The sequence below is a fragment of the Xyrauchen texanus genome, chromosome 36 (assembly GCF_025860055.1).
Source record: "Xyrauchen texanus isolate HMW12.3.18 chromosome 36, RBS_HiC_50CHRs, whole genome shotgun sequence".
NCBI lineage: Eukaryota > Metazoa > Chordata > Actinopteri > Cypriniformes > Catostomidae > Xyrauchen > Xyrauchen texanus.
The window spans coordinates 24,131,125-24,153,977 of NC_068311.1; the positions used below are offsets into that span (position 1 = coordinate 24,131,125).

Genomic DNA, 22,853 nt, shown 5'->3' on the forward strand with positions numbered 1-22,853 from the left:
ATATATATATATATATATATATGTCAGTGGTTGATCAAAGGATATTGTAAAAAAAATTAAAATCTTTTCCCATACCCTAACCAAAAACACATCTACTAAATGTTCACGTATAGATATTAGGGACATCATTATATGATTGGATTAACAGATTATGTATAGGCATTATGTGTAGATTTAGAGTATAAAAATATTTCAAATGATATGACACTTATTTTTTCATGCATAGAAACCCCAACAATAAACGGCTACAGACATCATTATTAGAGCATTAGCATTGACTAAATTCTTCCACATTGGTTTCTCACTTATGTCAGGCAATATTTTTAAAGCTTCAGTCACTTCCTCTTCTGTAGGCTCTGGAGCCTGAGTCTCACTTATGCCACAAAACCAGCCAATAATCTTCATGGTAATGGATTGGTCATGATGTTCATCTAGGGCAGAGAGCAAAGTATCAAATTGTTTATTAGTTTGTACACTCAGAAAAAAGGTACTGTTTAAAGTACAAGGGCTTTCACTAGGATGGTACCCTCAAGAGGACCTTTTCTGTATTTGTAGTTAAAATTTGTAACTCATATTGCATACATAATTGCACCCTTAAAGAGAGTTCACCCCAAAATTTAAATTCATCATTTACTCACCCTCATGCCATCCCAAATGTGTAAGACTTATAAGGTTTTCAGAATAATATTTCAGCTCTGTAGGTACATACAATGCAAATGAATGGTGACCAGAACTTTGATGATCCAAAAAGCAGATAAAGGCAGCATAAAAGTAATCCATAAGACTTCAGTGGTTAAATCGGTGTCTTCAAAAGCAATATGATAGGTGTGGGTGAAAAACAAATGAATATTTAAGTCCTTACTATAAATTCTCCTCCATGCCCAATAGGTGTGATATGCATGAAGAATGTGAAAATGAAAGTGAAGATTTATAGTAATAAATTACTTAAATACACTATTGATCTGTTTCTTACCCACACCTATCATATTGCTTCTGAAAATATGGATTTAATCATTGGAGTCGTCAGAATTACGTTTATGCTGCCTTTATCTGCTTTTTGGATCATCAAAGATCTGGCCACCATTCACTTGCAATGTATGGACCTTCAGAGCTGAAATATTCTTCTAAAAATCTTTGTGTTCAGCAGAAAAAATTAATTAATACACAATGAGAGAATTTAAACTTTTGGGTGAACAATCCCTTTATTTTTCTACAAAAAAAAAAAGGATCCATATAAATGTACCTTTTTTTTTTCTCCTTAAAGGGGACATATTATGCAACATTCACTTTTACATGGTGTTTGTACATAAATGTACACAACCACCCTACAATGTTAAAAGTCCACCCACTCCTCTTTCTTATATTTCTATTAATCAAAAATAGTGTGTCAAAATTAATGGCTTTTGTTTATGCTCTAAAATGATCTCACGTTAGAGCAGGCCTTGCCAACGACTGGTGACGGACTCCACACTCCTCTCCGAGTGATCTACACACAGTCTGACATTTTTTTCTGCACTGGAGCAGATATAGTGAGACTAATAATAGCTCAGCTTCGTAAGTATCATAAGTATTGTTGTTGTCTGTAAAAGTGAACATAAGATTCTTCATGTACTCCCGGCATTAGAGCCCCTGAAGGCGCAGTGGACAAATTTTGTTTTTGAAGGAAATGTGCCCCAAAATTTGTGTATATTGTGCAAATCATTTTACACCAGACTGAATGAGTGTCAGTATAAAGCAGGATTTTCAAAAAATGTGATTCTCAAGCATGGATCAGTACCAACTGATCCGAATGTGCTTGTTAGCAGATTCCACGGCTAATGCATCTAAAGTTACCATTGTCTCTGATTGTATTCACGGAGACCATGAGTTATGTCATTATTTTTAGCTTACTGTCTGTATAATTCATTACCGCACCTTTATTATGCACATACAGTGTGCAAGGTGATTGTCTTTTTGAAAACTATGTACGTTTTCTGTGAACATAAGAGAGTTGTACTAAAAGTGGAATGTTTACTTGCAAAGGCCAGCTCATCTGCACAACATATCAGTACAATGAGGGATGTTGGTTGCCAGACTGACTCACCACAGCTGTGTAGTTTCAATTAACCATTCAGAAACGTCCTGGTTCATTCTCACAGTTGTGACTTCTGCCGGAGTCTCTCCTTCATCAGTGTCCGACTCTGGTTTATACATATATGGCTGAACTCCGGTTTTTATGCTGTCAGTCACATTGGTTCTGATTTGTGGTTGCTGTAGTATATGTAGTATGCTGAGGTGACTGTCATCGGCGAGCCTCTTCTTTTTATATAAACGTTTTTTTTTTGCAGTTTCTGTGAAACTTGCTAAATAAACATTAGATAGCAATACTATGTACATTTTCAACTAAATATCAGTAACTTTTTTTTTGCCAATTTTGTCGCTTAAAAAAATCCACCTGAAGTAATGTGAGGCAGAGAGCAGTTCACGAGCTGTAAAGACACAGCCCTCTTCCTGAAAGGGGGCGGGGAGCAACAGCTCATTTGCATTTAAAGAGACACACACGAAAACCACGTGTTTTTGATTCCACCCAAAAAGAGACATTTATAACATGGTATAATAAATGATCAGTGGGGTATTTTGAGCTAAAATTTCACAGACACATTCTGGGGACACCTGTTTACATATTACATCTTGTAAAAAGGGACATAATTGGTGTCCTTTAAGGGCACCACCCCAGTGACCTTGTACCTTAAACATTACTTTTTTCCCAGTGTATCAGTTCAGAAAAATAAATTGGCTAAAAACGAATGTATGTATGTATTAAATATAACCTTTTTTATATTCTTGATTATATTATATTATCCAGAAATGTTACTCTCAAAAATACAATTTCCTGCAATATATGATTGAGCATGACATCTTACTTTCATCCGCAGCGGTTATGACCTTTTTCTTTTCATCTGCATCTCTTCGAGCTTGCCTGCCTCGTTCTTCCTCTTCCCAGTCCAGATCGATTCTTTCTTCTTTAGAATGGCGTAAGCTGAAGACAAGGCGATGAAGCTTGACAAAGAGAATAAGGTGAAAGTAATTAGTAAAGAGTGTGGCTTTTAAGCAGTTTCTGCAGCTTTTAAAATAACTTACATGTTTGTCATCTATGGGTGAAGTGTTGTAGCTGAGGATTAGCACCAGAATAGCAGTGCAGAAAAAGAGCAGCACTGCAAAGTAAAGGTAATGAACTCCACATATGAGTTTTGGGCAGTTGGAGGGAAAGAGGCAGCTTCCCGAGCCATATGCAAACTCAGGTACCATGCGACACAGACCCATAACCAGTCCTCCCATCAGGCCCCAGAAAGCCCCCTGAGGATCAAAAGTGTGGATGAAGTGTCTTAACTCATAATTCAAGAAATGCTTTTGATAAAGCTGTGTTGTAGGGGTATTTAGTTTGATGAAGAATATGCATAAAGCAAATACAATTAAACACTTACTGATTCATTGACCCTCTTTACAAAAATAGCAAGGAAGAAGACTGCTGCAATAGGTGGAGCCAAGTAACTAGTCACTGACTGAATGTAGTCAAAGAGTTGACCACTCTGGGCTGCCTGGACCACTGGGATCCAGCAAATACTTATGCCAACAATGCAGAGTATCCACACCCTGTTACAGATTTAAAAAATTAAAATCATATCAAAAGGAAGGAAAATAAAAATGATTGTGCATTTGAACTGTGTATTAAATACTTAAGGAATAATTCACATAATTTTCTCTCCCTTATGCAGTCTAAAACTGAGATGTTTTCCTTTCGTCTTTTGAACACAAACAAAGATATCTTGAAGGAGATATCATGTAAATACAGATCCATGCTGCAACATACGAAGCAAGTCAATGGGGTCCAAAACATCCAAGCTCCAAAAAGGACATAAAGGCAGCATAAAGGTAATCCATATGATTGATATGTTTTAATCCATATCTTCTGAAGCGATACGATTGGTTTTTGGTGAGAACAGACCAAAATGTAACTCCTTTTTCACTTTAAATCTTGCCAACTGCAGTCTCCTTTGTGTTCGCATGGTTTGAAGCTTGTATACACTTCCTCAGGCCTAAAGTATTTTGCAAATGCTACATTTAGGGTCAGTTCTCCCCAAAAGAAATGACCATATTGCTTCAGAAAACATGGATTAAACAATATGTCATATGGATTACCTTTATGCTTCCTTTATGTCCTTTTTGGAGCTTAGAAGTGTTGGTCCCCACTGACTTGCATTGTATATATATCTCATATATACCATATCTCCATAAAAATATCTTCATCTGTGTTTAGCAAAAGAAAGTCATGAGTTTTAAATGGCATATGGGTGAGTAAATGATGAGAGAATGACAACACAAATGTAGTACTCTCAGCTTGGTTTAACCATGTTTTAATCCATTAAGCAGATTTTGCCTCAAAATTGGTACTCGTACGCACGCGCACACACAAACAGCACTATAAGATAAACAGTATGGTTTGACAATATTTCACAGTCAATCTGTGGCTATAATTCAATATACAGTTACTTCACAGGAAATTTTAAAGATATAGAATGAATAGGAGAATAGGAGCAGACCTTCCAACAATCATGAGCTCTTTATCTCTTGCCTGAGGCCGGATACGAGTCCAAATGTCCATGGTGAACAAGGTGCTGCTGCTGTTAAAGATGGATGCTAGGGAACTCATTAGAGCTGCTAACATGACTGCCAGCATTAAACCCCTGAGACCTGATTAATGATTGAGATGAAACAGTGTGGAATAGAAGGTGGAAAACATATAGTATTTAATTGAATTAATGGGTTGCTCCGTTTACTCTTAAACTTGTAAAAAGAATAATGTTTTTAAAATCACTGAAAGTATAAATCCTTTTGTTAGTCACCTGTTGGCATGACAGAAACTACCAGTTTGGGATAGGCAATGTTGGAGCAACCAACCTCTGTACCACACACTTCCTTACAGACACCAGGTACCACACAACCCACCTCATCTGACAAATAAGATGTTTTATTATTATTATTATTGTATATGGTTAAAATGATATGTATAAAGACATATGCTATTAAATAAGTTTATATAATTAAACAATGGCCCTCACCAGGGTAGAGCACTCTGCTGATCATGCCTGGAAACACCATGAGAAACATAGGGAGCAGTTTCAGGTACCCACACAATATACATCCAGCCTTTACATGTGTGAGACTGCGGGCGGCCAAACAGCGCTGCACAATTACCTACAAAAAGGAAAGTGTGCTGTGAGAAGTTCAGCAAAAAGTTCTCTTGCATTAACCTTTAATAAACTTTCTCAGTCAGCTCACCTGATCAGAACACCAGTACCAGCTACCAATAATTGCAATGCCAAATAACACACCAGGCCATGGCAGGTCCCCAGTCATAGGATCCCTAAGCAAATGGAAAGCATCCTCACGTGGAGTGTAACAGTGTTCAGAGATGTTGAGTTTATGAGGGTCTAAGGACAACCTCTGTGATGGTAAAGCTGAACTGTACTTCTCCAGTAAAGCATTGTAACCTCCAACTTCATGGAAAGCTTTTAACAAGCGGAAAAAATACATGCATTAATATAGACACTCCAAACATGAAATATTCCAATCCTGACAAAAAATAAATAAATAATTAAAATATTGTGAATAGCACATGCTGTTTGCCTATGTATTCCGATTTAATATTTTGTAGAGTCACCTATTACAGCATTATGTCTTTTACTGTATGTACTGGCTTTGTTTAGAGTGTCTGCAACATACTGTATGGACTGAATAACTAAAAAAAACACCATATTTTAGTTTTTTGTTGTTAAGGATATTTGCTATCATATGATTTATTACCACGAGGGTACTAATAAAATGAGTTAAACTGTTTCTTAAGCCACAAAATGAGTAATATCACCTAAACTTAGCAAAAAAGAAACATCCCTTTTTCAGGACACTGTATTTTAAAGATAATTTTGTAAAAATCCAAATAACTTTACAGGTCTTCATTGTAAAGGGTTTAAACAATGTTTTTCATGCTTGTTCAATGAGCCATAACAATTAATGAACATGCACCTGTGGGACAGTCATTAAGACACTAACAGCTTACAGACGGGAGGCAATTAAGGTCACAGTTCTAAAAACTTAGGACACTAAAGACACCTTTCTACTGACTCTGCTCATCTGCGTGAATATTCCTTAGGCATACTGCATGGAGGCATGAGGACTGCAGATGTGGCCAGGGCAATAAATTGCACTGTACTGTGCCTAAGACAGCGCTACAGGGAGTCAGTAAGGACAGCTGATCGTCCTCGCAGTGGCAGACCACGTGAAACAACACCTGCACAGGATCGGTACATCCAAATATCACACCTGCGGGACAGGTACAGGTACAGGTACAGGATGGCAACAACAAATGCCCGAGTTACACCAGGAATGCACAATCCCTCCATCAGTGCTCAGACTGTCCGCAAAAGGCTGAGAGAGGCTGGAATGAGGGCTTGCAGGCCTGTTGTAAGGCAGGTCCTTACAGACATCACCTTTGCTGGACCAGACAGGACTGGCAAAAAGTGCTCTTCACTGACGAGTCGTGGTTTTGTCTCACTAGGGGTGATGGTCGGACTCACGTTTATCGTCGAAGGAATGAGCGTTACACCAAGGCCTGTACTCTGGAGCGGGATCGATTTGGAGGTGGAGGGTCTGTCATGGTCTGGGGCAGTGTGTCACAGCATCATCGGACTAAGCTTGTTGTCATTGCAGGCAATCTCAACACTGCGCGAACAGGGAAGACATCCGCCTCCCTCATGTGGTAACCCTCCTGCAGGCTCATCCTGACATGACCCTCCAGCATGACAATGCCACCAGCCATACTGTTCAATCTGTGTGTGATTTCCTGCAAGACACAAAGGTCAGTGTTCTGCCATGGCCAGTGAAGAGCCCGGATCTCAATCCCATTGAGCAAGTCTGGGACCTGTTGGATCGGAGGGTGAGGGCTAGGGCAATTCCCCCAGAAATGTCCGGGAACTTGCAAGTGCCTTGGTGGAAGAGTGGAGTAACATTTCACAGCAAGAACTGGCAAATCTGGTGCAGTCCATGAGGAGGACATGAACTGCAGTACTTAATGCAGCTGGTGGCCACACCAAATACTGACTGTTACTTTTGATTTTGACCCCCCCTTTGTTCAGGGACACATTATTCAGTTTCTGTTAGCCACATGTCTGTAAAACCTGTTCAATTTATGTCTTAGTTGTTTAATCTTTTGATGTTCATACAAATATATGCACATGTTAAGTTTGCTAAAAATAAAAGCAGTTGAAAGTGAGAGGATGTTTCTTTAGAAATCCATTATATAACATGCATTGTACTGTATATTATATTATGAATGTTCTTTAAACAGAACATGTGTTTATAAACTCAGAGTAGTAATGATGTGTTCTGTTAAGACAGTGAATCTTAACACTTACAGAATCCCATGAGGACAAAGGCTCCAGCAATGATAACAAAGGTCTGGACAGTGTCTGTATACATCAGTGCAGCCAGCCCTCCTACAAAGGCACAGCATGTCAAAGATTAACACATTTTCAGGGCCCCAATAAGCTCAAGAGGCCAGCGGATCAACTGAAGAGTCAACAGAACATATGTTGCAAAATGTTGTATTTAACGGATTATTAATGAATAACAAACTGACCTCTTATAAAAGGGATAGTTCACCCAAAAATGTCATCATTTACTCTCTTTCATGCATCACAGATGTGTAAGAATTTCTTTCTTCTGCTGAACACAAACAAAGGTTTTTAGAAGAATATTTCAGCTCTATAGGTCCAAACAATGCAAGTGAATGGTGACCAGACTTTTGAAGCTCAAAAAATCACATAGGCAGCATAAAAGTAAACCGTACAGCTCCAGTGATTTAATATATGTCTTCTGAAGTGCAATCACTTTGGGTGAGAAACAGATCAATATTTCAATCCTTTTTCAATATAAATCTCCACTTTCAGAATGTGAAAGTGGATATTTATAGTAAAAATTACTTAATTACTTAAATATTGACCTGTTTCTCACCCACATTTATCATATCACTTCTGAAGACATATGTTTTTGTTATCTGTTTTTTATTGAAAAAGTAACAAGTTATTATGCAAGCCATTTTCGGATATCAAGGGTGTGGAGGTAGCCAATGTTGTGCCGAAGACATATATTTAACAACTGGAGTCTTATGGATTATTTTTATGCTGCCTTTATGTGATTTATGGAGCTTCAAAGCCTGATCACCATTCACATTGTAAGGGCCAACAGAGTTGAAATATTCCTCTAAAAATATTTATTTGTGGTTCAGTAGAAGAATGAAAGTCATACACATCTGGGATTGCATGAAAGTGAGTAAATTATGAATTTTCATTTTTGGGTGAACTATCTCTTTAAAGGCAATTCTGAGCAGTCTATGAGTGTCAATAGAAACTTTGAATGTTCTCTACTGAGAAGATTGTTTGAGATGTGGTGGCTAATATATTTGTTCAATGTTTTACCTGTGACAGTATATAATGCTGTTATGCAAAGCAAGGCAATGACTGCAACATAGATATTCCATCCAAGAGCCTGCTGTATAAAAACTGCTCCTGAGAACATATCAACCTAAATTCATTAAAGAGGAGAAAATTCACAGAGGGTTTATATTGGTGCCTTTTCTTTTGTCGTGTACAAAACCAGCACATTACGATTCTTCAATAAGGTTCATGGTGATTTATATGATATGGATATTTATACTTACAGAAATCTTTGTAAAGATGTAAAGGAAAAGTGAAATGACAGAGAGGTACAAACTAATTCTAGAACCTCCAAATCGTTTTTTGAGGTATTGTGGCATTGTAATCACCTTTTGGAAAAACAAAGATAGGGAATTATAAAGAATAATTACAAGTTATAATTATAAGTACTATTCAAATAAACTCTTGTCATCTTAAACATAATGGTTATGAAAAATGAACATACCCCTGCCGTTAAATAAACAGGGACGAACACCCAGCCCAACAGCAGAACAATAAATAATGCCTGTAAATCAGGGGTGTTCAAAATGTCAGCATTCATAAATGATTGGAATTGTGATGTTGCTGAAATGACACACTGATGAAGAGCAGTATTTTAATCTATTAAGATTATTTAAGGGTTTGGCAGAGAACATGATCCGGCTTACATTCCATTCAAATCCCCCAACAGCTATTCCACTTGCAGCCGCTGTTCCAGCAAGGCCAACAAAATGGCCACTGCCAATGTTGCTCGCAAAAAGAGATGTTCCCACCTATGTGTGTGGGGGAAAAATTAAGGTTAGCTGAGATTACATTGTAGTAATTGTATACATTAAAATACTGGTTTGTTTTAAAGTATGATAAAATAAGGCAATGAACATTCTAATGTTTAAAACATGTTGATACAATGATCAAGCAAGGTAACATGAAGGGTAATGGTTGAACCTATATTTAAAGGGATAGTTCACCCAAAATGAAAATGTTGTCACTTACTTATTCATGTCATTCTAAATAATTTTGACTTTCTTTTTTCCAATCGGCACAGTTAAACAAAAAAATCTTGTGTTGGTGCTGCCTTAATATTTTACATTGTGTCAACTTAAAAGGGCAAGTTGTTTAAATGTCTTTTTTTAAGTAAACTTAACTTTCTTAGTTCAATCAAACTTATTTTAGAAGTTAAATTACTTATTTTATCATTTTATATTATTGCTAAACATAGAAGTAGTTATCTATATAAACTATATAAACTGCCATTTAATGGGAAATGGCCAGCTGCCTGTTAAGGGGACACGCATGTTCCTCAACACTTGACACGCAAATCACAACGAGTGTGACAATCATCAAACACATTGAGTAAAATAATGAGCTTTAACATAACATGATAACTGAAAATGATTGCAAACACAACAACCAACAGCATAAATAAAAGCAGCAAACAGTAAAAAAATTAAAAATTTTAACACTTCAATTTGCATGATTTATTCATGTCGCAGTGCATGCTGGGAATCCGAATGTGCGCGCGTGATGTGCCCTCAACAAGATCAATCAAGGGCAGACATTTTATCTCAACATTTTAAGTTATGATCTAAAGTTAAGAACTAAAAGGCAAAATAACAGTCTAGAACACAAAATATATAGGTAGAATGATAGCCTCAGTCACCATTCACTGTAATTGCATGTTTTCTTCAATATAATAAAGGTGAATGGTGCCGGACATCTTCCTTTGTGTTCCAAAGAATAAAGAGAGGTTTGCAACAATGAACGGGTGAGTAAATGGGCTAATTATCCCTTTAAGTTACAAAACACTCAAAAAAATAGAATGGAAAGGACTCACAGGCCACCACACCATGGTCCGACCTGCAAGAAAGTAGCCCCCCACTGTACCACGATTAGTCCTAAATGTAGACTGAGAAAGAGTGAAAAGATGTAAAGCTTCTGTATAGAAATTGGATAAAAGCCGTTTTTCCATTGTAATTGGCAATATCTTTTGTAACATGGTTAATACAATTCTTCAATCATTCATAAACAGCTATAAAACACTAACCCAAATTCCTACTGCAATAACCACCACAAAATAGCAGATGATCACACTGATGTCAGCTGGATTGTTGATGGTTACAAGTATCTCTGTAGAGTTGTCCATTTTTCAAGGCAGGCAGGCAGACACGATGCTAATTTCATTTATGAAATGACAGGTCTTGGTTTCAACACAAGGGCTGAGGCACTTTAGGAGGATATTTTTCTCTTTACAGGATTTGAGGGTAAAATCCATGATCTTTGCCCACAAGAAAAAAGGCTGATGAAGGATAATTACTGACAATAATAATTAACTTATTACTTGCCTGTCAAGGAAGAGTTTAACAGTTTGAGCATTACATTTTAATCAAATGACACCTTGCCTAAATGCTTAAATCAAGTAAGTATGGAGGATATTTAAGTATCTTGGCTCATTAAATATGGTACTCTTCCTCTTGCCATATAGACCATACAATTAACGGAACAAGAAAATACACTGCAAAAGAGTTTAGTAAAAACATTACTGTTCAATTAATATAACAAAGCATCTAAAATCCTTTATTTTCATTAATTAACAAGCATTGTCATATTACTCATTTACTGCGAAGCAAATAATTCATTAGTGTGTTTCAGACAGGCTAACATATTCTTAAAATGATAGTACAGGGAAAAATGTAGTTCTAAACCTGTATGACTTACTTTACAAAAGAAGATATCACCAATATCACCATTGTTTCAAATTGAAAATCATGTTTAGTACTCATGGGTGTGAAATATATCACTGATATAGGACTGGGTATCACCTGGTGCCTCGCGATATGGTTCGTAAAGCAATACACGTCACGATTCTATATATTGCTCTATATATTGATATCATAATATGACTCGATTACAAATCAATTGTAATTAATATTTCAATTATATACTGATGTTTGATGAAGAGCATGTAGCTTGAAACATCACGTTTTGTCACTTGGTGAGCTCATTTAACTGATTTGAAAGTAACAGTGTGCAAACTTGTGTGAACATATGAATATAAAAATATTTGAATATAAATATCGATACATGGGTCTAAAGCATCAATACAATATAACAAAGTTAGGGCTATCAATCGATTAAAAAGTTTTATCAAATTAATTACATGGTGTCCCGATGAATTAATCGCAATTAATCGCATATACAAATATTTGCTGAGAAAGCCCCTCATATAAAAATCATTCAATATATAAACATTATACATATTAATATCAATATATATATATAATAAATATTCAGATAATTAAAATGCATTACATTCTTGTAGCAGAAGAGTTCATCATTAATAAGACAATATAAAAGCGTCTTTAGAATACAATGTATTGTTTACTACCATATTATTGATCATAAGTCAATCATTGGCTTTCAGTTCACAGCAATCCATTTCACAAGTGAATTTGTCAATCAGTTGGAGATTTATTATGAGGGCTTGTTTAAGAGCCCGTCAATTTACACCTGCATCAGACATGCTTGTGTAGCGTCTCGGGTGCGTTGCGTCATAAACATAAAATGTTTTGGTCACTGTGTCAAGTTAAATATAGTTTAATACTCTTGAGATCCTTAGTTCGCATTTGCGCCCCTTCAAGTGTTTTGGTTGCAAGAACGTAACGCATGCGCATTGCTCATACAGATTAAATTTCACTTACTACCCTCTGGAGTAAACAGGTGGTACTACAAGCTTGCATTTCCCAGGAATCTTCCTTATTATGGTGTGGGGGCAGTGCGATTAATTGCGTTAATTATTTTAACGCGTTATTTCTTGTCAAATTAATCGCACTGATTTAACGCGTTAAATCGACAGCCCTACACAAAAAACATATTGTGATATATTGATATTTGCTTGCATCGACACAGCACTACCTTCTACATCTAAGTGTAGCACTTGTTAAATGTAAACAAAAGTTCCTAGTAGTTTAGTCTGAACCTTGCATAGAAATCCCAAATATCGCTAAAATGGAAAAACTCCCTAAGAGGAGGGATAAACTCTTCTTTGGTGATCAGGTCATGAATGCATGAGTGAATTAGATTGGTCAGTTGACTCATTCTGGTCTAGTTAATAATCTTGTACTTTGGTGTGTAACAGTATCACCACTTTTAATGAAAATAAATCTCTTGCAAAAAAGCTGTTAAAAAAACAAAAAAACAACCATCAAACTTATGTTCAATTTATTGTAATGCAAACGGTAGCACAGATCATTTTTCATTCAAACAGCTTTCAATATTTTACATTAAAACAGACCTGTTTGACATCAGATGAAAATTCAAGAGTCCTTTTGTCTCTGAGAAAAAACATTTTGCTGTATGACAGAAATATAATAGTTTAGAGAGAAAAAAAAACTATGAAAGCATACAAAAAGCAGTCATTTGGTTTCTATTACAATCTTTTGTTAAAAACGTTCAAATGAGATAAGAGCAAAAGATGTCAATCATCTACTACAGATATACACTGATCAACCACAATATTAAAACCACCTGCCTAATATTGTGTAGGTCCCCCTCGTGCCACCAAAAGAGCACCAACCCGTATCTCAGGATAGCATTCAGTGATGATATTCTTCTCATCACAATTGTACAGAGCGGTTATCTGAGATACTGTAGACTTTGTCAGTTCGAACCAGTCTGGCCATTCTCAGTTGACCTCTGAGAAAACAACTGGATGTTTTTTGTTTTTATGCGTAAAAATCCCAGGAGATCAGCAGTTACAGAAATACTCAAACCAGCCCATCTGGCACCAACAATCATGCCACGGTCCAAAATATTTTCTACCCATTCTGATGGTTGATGTGAATATTAATGGCACTTTTCCACTGCACGTTACAGTTCAAATCGACTCTACTTGCTTTACTTTTCTGAGCTTAGGTGGGATTATAGACTGATTGTGAAAGTTGCGCGGCCTCTACTGCAGTGACATGATCTTAAACGCAACACAAAACAAACGAGAGGAATGTCTGCACCTTTTTTACTGACAATTGGAAAGTCACGTGAACAAATGATACTGCTATCGCTGTAGCTAACTTTAAAACTAGCGTGTTGATGTCCCTTGTCGAAAATCCAATAATGCTGGTAGTGACCATTCTCTCCGACCAATCAGTGACCTGCAGGGTTTGATGTCGCATTTAGTATCGCCTCGGCTCGCTTGCAACCTCGACCGAGGTGGTACTAAAAAAAGTACCAGGTACTATCCACAGTGGAAAACCCCCAAAAAGCGAGCTTGTACCGTGCAGTGGAAAAGCCCCATAACTGAAGCTCCTGACCTGTATCTACATGATTAAATGCACTTCTGACACACGATTGACTGATTAGATAATCGCATGTATGATTGTTGGTGCCATATGGGCTGGTTTGATTATTTCTGTAACTGCTGATCTCCTGGGATTTTTACGCACAACAGTCTCTAGAATTTACTCCGAATGGTGCCTAAAACAAAAAACACCCAGTGAGGGGCAGTTCTGCGGACGGAAATGCCTTGTTGATGAGAGAGGTCAACAGAGAATGGCCAGACTGGTTTGAACTGATAAAGTCTACAGTAACTCAGATAACCACTCTGTACAATTGTGGTGAGTTGAATAGCATCTACGAGTTGGTGCTGTTTTGGCAGCACGAGGCGGACCTACACAATATTAGGTAGGTGGTTATAATGTTGTAGATGATCGGTGTATATACTGATCAGCATCAATGAGGGCAAGCTGAACAGTGTGTGTGACTGTGCAGAAAATCATCAATAACTATGTTAGGAAACATAACTTGACCCTTCAAAAGTAAAATGCTAAGCCACACAAAGCTGCTGTGGTCACAACTACTACCATAAGTCAGGGATATTCAACCCTGCTCCTGGATGGCCACCATCCTGCAGAGTTCAGATCCAACATGAAATAAAATACACCAGAACCACCTAATCAAGGTCATTGGAATTATTGAGATTTTTGTTTCTGCAGAACAAAAACGGGCTTGTCCCAATCAGAGGGCATTTTCTAACCATTGAGAATCCCTACTTTCATTGGCTCGTTTAGAAACGCCCATCCTGGTTTGAAAACACCCACAAATTGGATAACACCTATTTTTGTTCCACAGAGACTATATTTGGGATTATATGAAAATTACAGGCAGGTGTGTAACTAATCTCTGCAGTTGTCCTACTGGAGTGGAGTTGAATAAATATTCAGACCATCACCCTTGGAGCAACTTTGAAATATGCTGGATTACAAAATCTAGTCAACCTTTTGTTTCCAAGAGGCCAGCAACTTTGTTAGGCTCTTCTGTAGGAATTTGTTAACGTCCCAGAATGACATATTCAAAGGACCAATAATTCATCTTGTTAACAAGAGTTAAGAGCATTTCAGGTACAGCAACATAGTAAATTTTATCAGATCATTGAAAAGACATACAGAACAGCTGTTAAGCAACAGTTTAAGAACATGGTAAGATGGTAAGTTGCCAAGGTAACCATGGTTTCCACATACACACACTATAGACAGTACTCTTACAATAAAACTGTGGTAACGATACAGCAATAGTTGATTAAAATGAGAGAGATTCTGAACCCTACTCAAACAGAGCAAGGGAGATCAAAAATTAATTTATTATGATTATACATTAGTAACACTAACTGTAGCAACAATGGTATTTTGGTGGGAATTATGGTTACCAAGGTACATTTTTGTAAGGTAGCAATCTATATTCAGCATCACAGTGATAAAGTGATAAAAAAATATAACTTTTTTCACCAATGATATTCCTGTCTATTTGGTTTTCCTACTGAAGTTTAGCTAATTTACAAAGACAGAGAAAAAAAAAAAGATTTTTGTTGTGATTCAAGCTTTTGATTCCTCATTCTTAAAAATGAGAAAGTTTCAAGAAGAAATTTGGGCATCTGTGTAGAGTTATCAATGCTTTTGAACCGTAGAAAGTCTTTGCACAGTACTGCACTAAAAATCTGGTTAACTTGCAACTCAACTCTCTTGGCATCTTCACATGATGAACATTCTGAGATCGTACAAATATCCTATGCATTTATCTACTTTTTTCCTATATTTAAAAAATGAAAACTTATGTTCAATTTGCAGTAATAAAATAATGGATTCCAGAACATCAAGAAATCAAACAAGATTTAAGATGTAAAATTCGGAGCAAAAACATATCTAGGTGACACAAATAATAATTCATCTCATAAAACAAAATCACACCTGATTTGTCCTATCAATACGCATGATTCTGCATGACCGGATAGGCCTTTTTTCCTTCCCCCGTTTCTGTTGAGCAGCTCGAAGACGCGTCAAAATGTGTTTTTTTGGGAACTTCAGAGTGGTGCATCCAAACTGGCTAACTCCTCCTGTATCTCCTGGTAATTTTTCCCGTCTTTGGACCCAGCTACGCCAGCCAGGTTTCCAGCAGTATACACTATCATAAAATCTTGACCCGTTTTCGCCACCCAACACATAAATCCTGCGCTTCCATCTTGCCACACCTCCAGCAGCAATACGCCTTGGCAGACCAGGAAAAACCACTGGGCTAGGGGCACGGTCGCTACCACCACTCCCTCGGTCTGCTGCAACAGGCACCTCACGCTCAATTCCTGATCCCCGTCCTTCTCGGAAGAACAACACACGTCCCGTAGCATCTAATGGTTCGGCCTGGGTGTAGTTGCCATCTAGGAACTTGGCTGCATCACGTAAGTAGCCTCCGACGGCACAAACACCACCACGTACTGCTACTCCTCCAGCCAGGCAGGTGGCACCAGAGTCTAATGCAACACGGCTCCAGGTCTGTGTAACAGTGTGGTATATAAGCACGCCTGCATGCACCACAGCCCTACTCTGCTCCAGTGTGGTACCTCCAAGCAAGTAGAGGCGACTGCGAAGGGCAGCGCAAGCAAAAGAGCGCAACGGCAAAGGCAAACGAGGTCCTGATGCCCAGGTGAGTGTGTTAAGGTCAAATCTTTCACATGTGTCTAGAAACGCTGATCGGTTACAACCACCCAGAGCATATAAGAAACCTCCGCACCCAAGCAGTCCTAACATTGCCCGTGGTTCAGCCATTAATGGCCGTGCAATCCAGCGGTTTCGCACAACATTGTACTCATGCAGTGATGATGACACTTGGCCTGTCCGCAGAATTCCACCCGCCACAAACAAGTGACCTCCAATAGCAATGCAACCAGGGCAAAGCAATGAGCCCAAGGCTGCCAACTTCTCCCACTTCCCTGTACGTGGGTCAAAGCAATCTACTGTGAAGTTTCTTTCCTGTAAAGACTCATCCTCCCTCGGTTTAAGATCCACACAAACAATTTTCTTCTCAAACATGCCTTCTCGTGGCCTCAGTGGTCCTCCCATGCCCTCAGTACTAGCCTGAGGCCCAAGTTCTTGGTTCAGACGGTGACTTTCTTCAGGGCCCAAAAGACCAGGGCGTAAATTACGTAACAAATTGGGCATGTGGCTGTAGCGATCAGCAGGCTGGTATTCTGCCCAGCGTCTTGCTGCATTGTAAACTTCTGTCTCCGACTCTACACCTAATCGATCAGACTCCAACAAGCTGCCAAGCGTGCCTGGGTCCAACAGGAGGAAATCCCGCTGCCGGGCCACTCGAGGGAAATGCTGGCCCACAAGTCGCAAAGAAGCCCGAAGGAGAAGCTGATCATGATGTGAACGAGCCAGGGAGTACATACCCAGGCAATTCTCCACAGAGAGGTGTTCAAAAAGGAATCTGACAAACAAGGGAAGATAGGATTGTCAGTAAAACAAATAAAATATAAAAAACATGTTGGTACATAAAATTTGCTATACTGTTTATATCGCAGCAGATTAACGTTGCTGTGGCCTGCTTCACTTTATTTACATGTGAGATCAACAAAGAAACAGAGTAATCTGAAAATACAGAAAGGGACATGTCCCAAACAAGTCAAGACAAGGGAAATCTCATTAAGGGGTATTGTTGGACAAACTGGATTTTAGTTATTTATGGTTGCCATGAAACTTTGATCACAATCAGACTGCATTTACATACCTAGAGCAAAGGTCCTGCAAGGGCATCACTTGAAGTCGATTGGCTGCTACAAATAAATCCTCTGCTGTGTCGAGACTAAGACCGGCTTCCCCTGTATAAACAAAGTGAATAACTGTCTGCATAACAGAGGGTGTCACTTCCTCCAGTCGGATCTCAGTGAGACGAGACTCTACAAGAGGGCTGGTAAACATGGCACGAAAATATGGACTGACTGCTGCTAAAAGAACTCTGAAAAAAGAAAAACAGAGCACACATGACAGACGGGAACAAAGTACAGTTTTTTTAGGAGGGGAGCACAAGCGACCGCCAGACCCCGACCCGTCTTCCTGGACCAGCCCTTTCGACGGCCCATTTTACTGCGAGGATGCCAGATTCCACCTTTGTTTTGGACACTGTCCCCATGGACACATTATTTTCCCCCTTTTGGACTTTGTTGTTTATTATTTAAAATAAACGCCTCTCCGAGGCCTGATGCAACACTCACTGTGTCTGTCTTTCAGTCACCCTGCCACATCTGTATATCATAATATACATTATTACAATAATCTAACCTATGAAAACTCTAATGCATTACATGAAAATCAGACAACTTTCAATGCTGAAAACATAACACCTACCTGTGACACATGAACTTCTTTCCCTCCACCAAAAGAGTTACATCACACAACTGCTGAGCATCAAGTAGCTGCTTTAACCCTGAATGAGTTGACAGAGGAAAGCAATAGGAGTGAGATTCACGGTTGCATTAAAATCATATTTTGGTGACTTAATTTGAAGTAAAATTCATATGGCCTCCGCTATGCTCTTACAGTTTAAGTCAAAAAATTACATACACCTAGCAAAATACATTTAAACTCAATTTTTCACAATTTCTGGCATGTAGTTGTAGAAAACATTCCCTATCTTAGGACAGTTAGGCTCACTACTTTATTTTAAGAATGTGAAATGTCACAATAATTGTAGAGAGAATTATTTATTTCAGCTTCTATTTCTTTCATCACATTCCCAGTGGGTCAGAAGTTTTCATCATCTTTGTTAGTATTTGGTAGCATTGCCTTTAAATTGGTTAACTTGGGTCAAACATTTTGGGTAGCCTTCCACAAACTTCTGAATTTTGGCCCATTCCTCCACACAGAACTGGTGTAACGGAGTCAGGTTTGTAGGTCTCCTTGCTTACACATGCTTTTTCAGTTCTGCCCACATATTTTCTATTGGATTGAGGTCAGGACTTTGTGATGGTCACTCCAACACCTTGACTTTGTTGTCCTTAAGCCATTTTGCCACATCCTTGGAGATATGCTTGAGGTCATTGACCATTTGGAAGACCCATTTGCAACCAAGCTTTAACTTCCTGGCTGATATCTTGAGATTTTGCTTCAATATATCCACATCACTTTCCTTTCTCATGATGCCATCTATTTTGTGAATTGCACCAGTCCCTCCTGCAGCAAAGCACACCCACAACATGATGCTGCCCCCCCCATGCTTCACGGTTGGGTTTGTGTTCTTTGGCTTGCAAGCCTCACCCTTTTTCCTCAGAGCATAACGATGTTCATTATGGCCAAAAATATCAATTTTTGTTTCATCAGACAGGGACATTTTTCAAAAAAGTAAGATATCTGTCCCCATGTGCACTTGCAAATTGTAGTCTGGCTTTTTATGGGGGTTTTGGAGCAGTGGCTTCTTCCTTGCTGAGCAGCCTTTCAGGTTGTGTCGATATAGAATTCGTTTTACTGTGGATATAGATTATTGTCTACCCATTTCTTCCAGCATCTTCGCACGGTCCATTGCTGTTGTTCTGGGATTGATTTACACTTTTCTCACCAAACTATGTTCATCTCTAGGAGACAGAATGTGTCTCCTTCCTGAGCAGTATGATGGCTGTGTGGTCCCATGGTGTTTATACTTGCATACTACTGTCTGTACAGATGAACGTGGTACCTTCAGGCATTTGGAAATTGCTTCCAAGGATGAACCAGACTTGTGGAGGTCCACAGTTTTTTTTCCTGAGGTCTTGCTGATTTCTTGATTTTCCCATGATGTCAAGCAAAGAGGCACTAAGTTTGAAGGTAGGCCTTAAAATACATCTACAGTTACACCTCCAATTCAGTACACCTCCTATCAGAAGCTAATTGGCTAATTGTCTAAAGGCTTGACATATTTTTCTGGAATTTTGCAAGCTGCTTAAAGACAGTTAAATTAGTGTATGTAAACTGCTGACCCACTTGAACGGTGATATAGTCAATTAAAAGTGAAACAATCTGTCTGATAACAATTGTTGGAAAAATTACTCATGTCATGCACAAAATAGATGTCCTAAACAACTTGCCAAAACTATAGTTTGCTAATATTAAATCTTCAACTGTATATATGCCACATTTGGTGCATTTCTTTGGAAACATTTAATTATTTTGATGCTTTGGTTATGCTTGTTCATTAACCCATGATGACAAGACAAGATGTGAGAATGCAAGTTGGAATTGAAGTTGCAGAATGTAAATTGAGGTTGGTTATATACATAATCTACTGTACATTTTTAATGCAGTACTCTTTTCATAATCTATCCTAATCTATATAGCTACATACTGAATTACATCCCATGACATCCCAGGTGTGTATGACTTTTCTTTCTCTGTATGTCCATACAATGCATGTGAAAGTGGTCCAAAAATGTGATGCTCAAAAATACACATAAAGGCACCATAAAAATAATCAAAAAGGTTTAATCGATGTATTTTGAAGTGATCCAATAGGTTTTGGGTGAGAATAGACTAAATTGTATCTCAAGCTCGATTAAACTTCCTATAGCGCCACCTAGTGTCCATGTGTCAAGAATGCATGCAATGGATCACTTAAGAATGCATGGATTAAACCTTCATGTGCTTTTTTTGAGCTTCAAATTTTTGGACCCTATTAACTTGCATTGTATGGTCCTTCAGAGCAGAGATTATCTTTTAAAAACCTTTTTTTGGGTGTTTTGCAGAAGATAGAAAGTCATTCACATTTGGGATGGCATGAGGGTGAGTAAATGATGAGAGAATGTTTCTTTTTGGTGAACTATCCTTTAAAGCTTAAAAGGTAAAAGCAAAGCTCTCCTCACTAAGCAACAGAATCTAAGGTATTGTTCATGTCCATAGCACAAATGGTATGGGACTAGTAATACACCAAAGTCTAATACTCAACATTTTTCAAAAACGTGATAGTTATACTTGCCTTAGCAAACACCATTAATGAGGGTTTTGTTCTTTACTTTTGCTTGCTTTATAAGTAAATGTTACAGCAAGCACAAGAAAACCATATTGAACTGTAAGACATGCTCTGTGCAAAAATGGAAGACAGACTGAAACAGTTGCTGTTGTTCAAAATCTAAAATAGTAAAAAGGAAACAATAAACAACTTTCTAGAAGCCATGTGTCAGCTATTCAGACTTTGCCTTTTTTCTCACCCTGAGTCACGTATTCCCCCAAAGGAGTTGAGTGATCATCTGGAAAATCCTCTTCCTCCGAGTCGCTATCCGAAAGAGGCTCTCCACCACCCCTCTCTGCATCCTGCCATGGCTGTGGCCGCCAGGAAACTGTACCACCTCTGACTGTATTCATCTGTGGTGGGGTCAACATAAAAATAATGGGTTTAGCAGATACTCTCCGAAACATCTTACAGTACAATAATTGCAGGGAGAGTTTTAAAACAACAGAGAGTTAGGTGCTGCATATAAAACAGTAATGACGGAGCAGAACTGTGATTTCAACTGTTCTTTGTTAGCTGCCTCAAAAATCACAGCTACTACCACTGCTTTAATAATGATCACAAAGATCATAAAGATATATTGCCTATTTATTGACAGTGTCCGAATAATATTTAATCGTTTTGGAACACATCACTAATGCGAATATTTTAAAATGCATTCCATTAGCTTTGCCAAATAAGTTGTCCCCCCTCCCCCCAAATCAATGTTTACGCAACAATCATATGAACACAGTCAGAGCAAAACACACCCATGCTCAAGCCACACCGTGCACATGTTTTCTTAAACATTACCTTCACAGGTGAAGATTTAAATCTGTGTGTGAATTGACCTCAGCAGTACAGGTCTAGGTGTTGGATATTTTCTTAATTTTTTTTGCGCCTTGAGTTCGATTTTGTGCATCAAGGCTGTCAGGGTGCAACCACAGTACAGATTGCCAGACACCCTTCGGCCCACTCGCAACGCCTTGACCTTCCTGGGTAGTTTCAGCGCAAACTGGTCGGCTCATCACGGTTTGTTGTGCATCCTTAGCAGGTCAGAACACGAAAACACAAATGCACGCCGGATATATCCACATTGTCGACAACGGCTCCATTTATATCATTAAAGGGTCCTGATCCGGAATGGCGTTTAATCTGTAGAACCAGGGAGGAAAATTAATTAATGTTTAAAAGTAATATTAACTATTGCTCATAGCTGTCAGCATTGCTGCACTGGAGGCGAAACGAGCAAGCCGAGGGAACCACACGTTAAAACTTCCGCTTTGCTCAATGCGCACGAATTATCGGATGTGACGTTTGATTTGCATTGCAACATAAAAGCTTCGGAAAATAGCTGTAACTATTTTCATAATTGTTTTAAATTTGGAAAAGTCTGTCAGTATTTTATATATGTATTTATTGTTTCTTTTTTATGTATTTGTTCTGTGTATGCTTTTGTGTTTTTTTTTTTTTACGATTTACTTAATATGGTATTTATAAAAAACAAATTTCAATAATATTGATGGTTTTCACAGGAATAAAAAGCCCCCAGAATTAGCTTTACAAAAATTTAAATGTCTGTACTACCACAAATCATTAATATGAAATCTTCTGCAAACAGTTTAAGAAGCTGTCAAAGCTGTTGCGCGCGCACGCACGCACGCACGCACGCACGCACGCACACACACACACACACACACACACACACACACACACAGAACAGCCAACCAAATTCCGTATGAAACTGTACAACAATTTTAATGTAATACTAATAATAATTGAAGTAACTATGGTATTGTGTGGTACATTTTGCAATTGTGGGTACCTCTGAATGAATCCTCTTTGTGATGCTTTCTTTCTTTTTTCTTTAACAATACCTACATTAACCACCTTTTTAATATTAATATAAATAGCCTACATCAAACATTTTATAAAAAAAAACAAGACAAATAATGATTATGATAATAATAATATAATTTATTAAAGTAGTATATTAATTAAAATATTCATGTTTTTGCTTCTCAAGTCAGCCTGTCATCACATATCCAATCTTTTGGTCCAGATGAA

The 22,853-nt window shown here is 38.1% G+C and overlaps 2 protein-coding genes across 2 annotated transcripts; both read right to left on the reverse strand.

Annotated features, from left to right (window-relative positions):
* Positions 1-40: 40 nt before the first annotated feature.
* slc5a2 (solute carrier family 5 member 2) lies at positions 41-10,750 on the reverse strand. Its single transcript, XM_052107057.1, has 15 exons — positions 10,555-10,750; positions 10,345-10,416; positions 9,179-9,283; positions 8,977-9,036; positions 8,756-8,860; positions 8,514-8,619; positions 7,452-7,532; positions 5,320-5,549; positions 5,100-5,235; positions 4,884-4,991; positions 4,581-4,731; positions 3,465-3,633; positions 3,121-3,336; positions 2,904-3,039; positions 41-431 (listed from the first exon to the last, which is right to left on the reverse strand). Exons 1-15 carry the CDS (start codon positions 10,651-10,653, stop codon positions 217-219), a joined length of 1,989 nt encoding a protein of 662 aa, XP_051963017.1. The 5' UTR covers positions 10,654-10,750; the 3' UTR covers positions 41-216.
* A 1,977-nt stretch (positions 10,751-12,727) lies between these two features.
* Positions 12,728-22,060, reverse strand: LOC127629808 (kelch-like protein 5). Its single transcript, XM_052107058.1, has 5 exons — positions 21,600-22,060; positions 21,007-21,160; positions 18,179-18,257; positions 17,562-17,789; positions 12,728-17,261 (listed from the first exon to the last, which is right to left on the reverse strand). The coding sequence occupies exons 2-5, from the start codon at positions 21,158-21,160 to the stop codon at positions 15,740-15,742; spliced, it is 1,983 nt and encodes a 660-aa protein (XP_051963018.1). The 5' UTR covers positions 21,600-22,060; the 3' UTR covers positions 12,728-15,739.
* Positions 22,061-22,853: the final 793 nt, after the last annotated feature.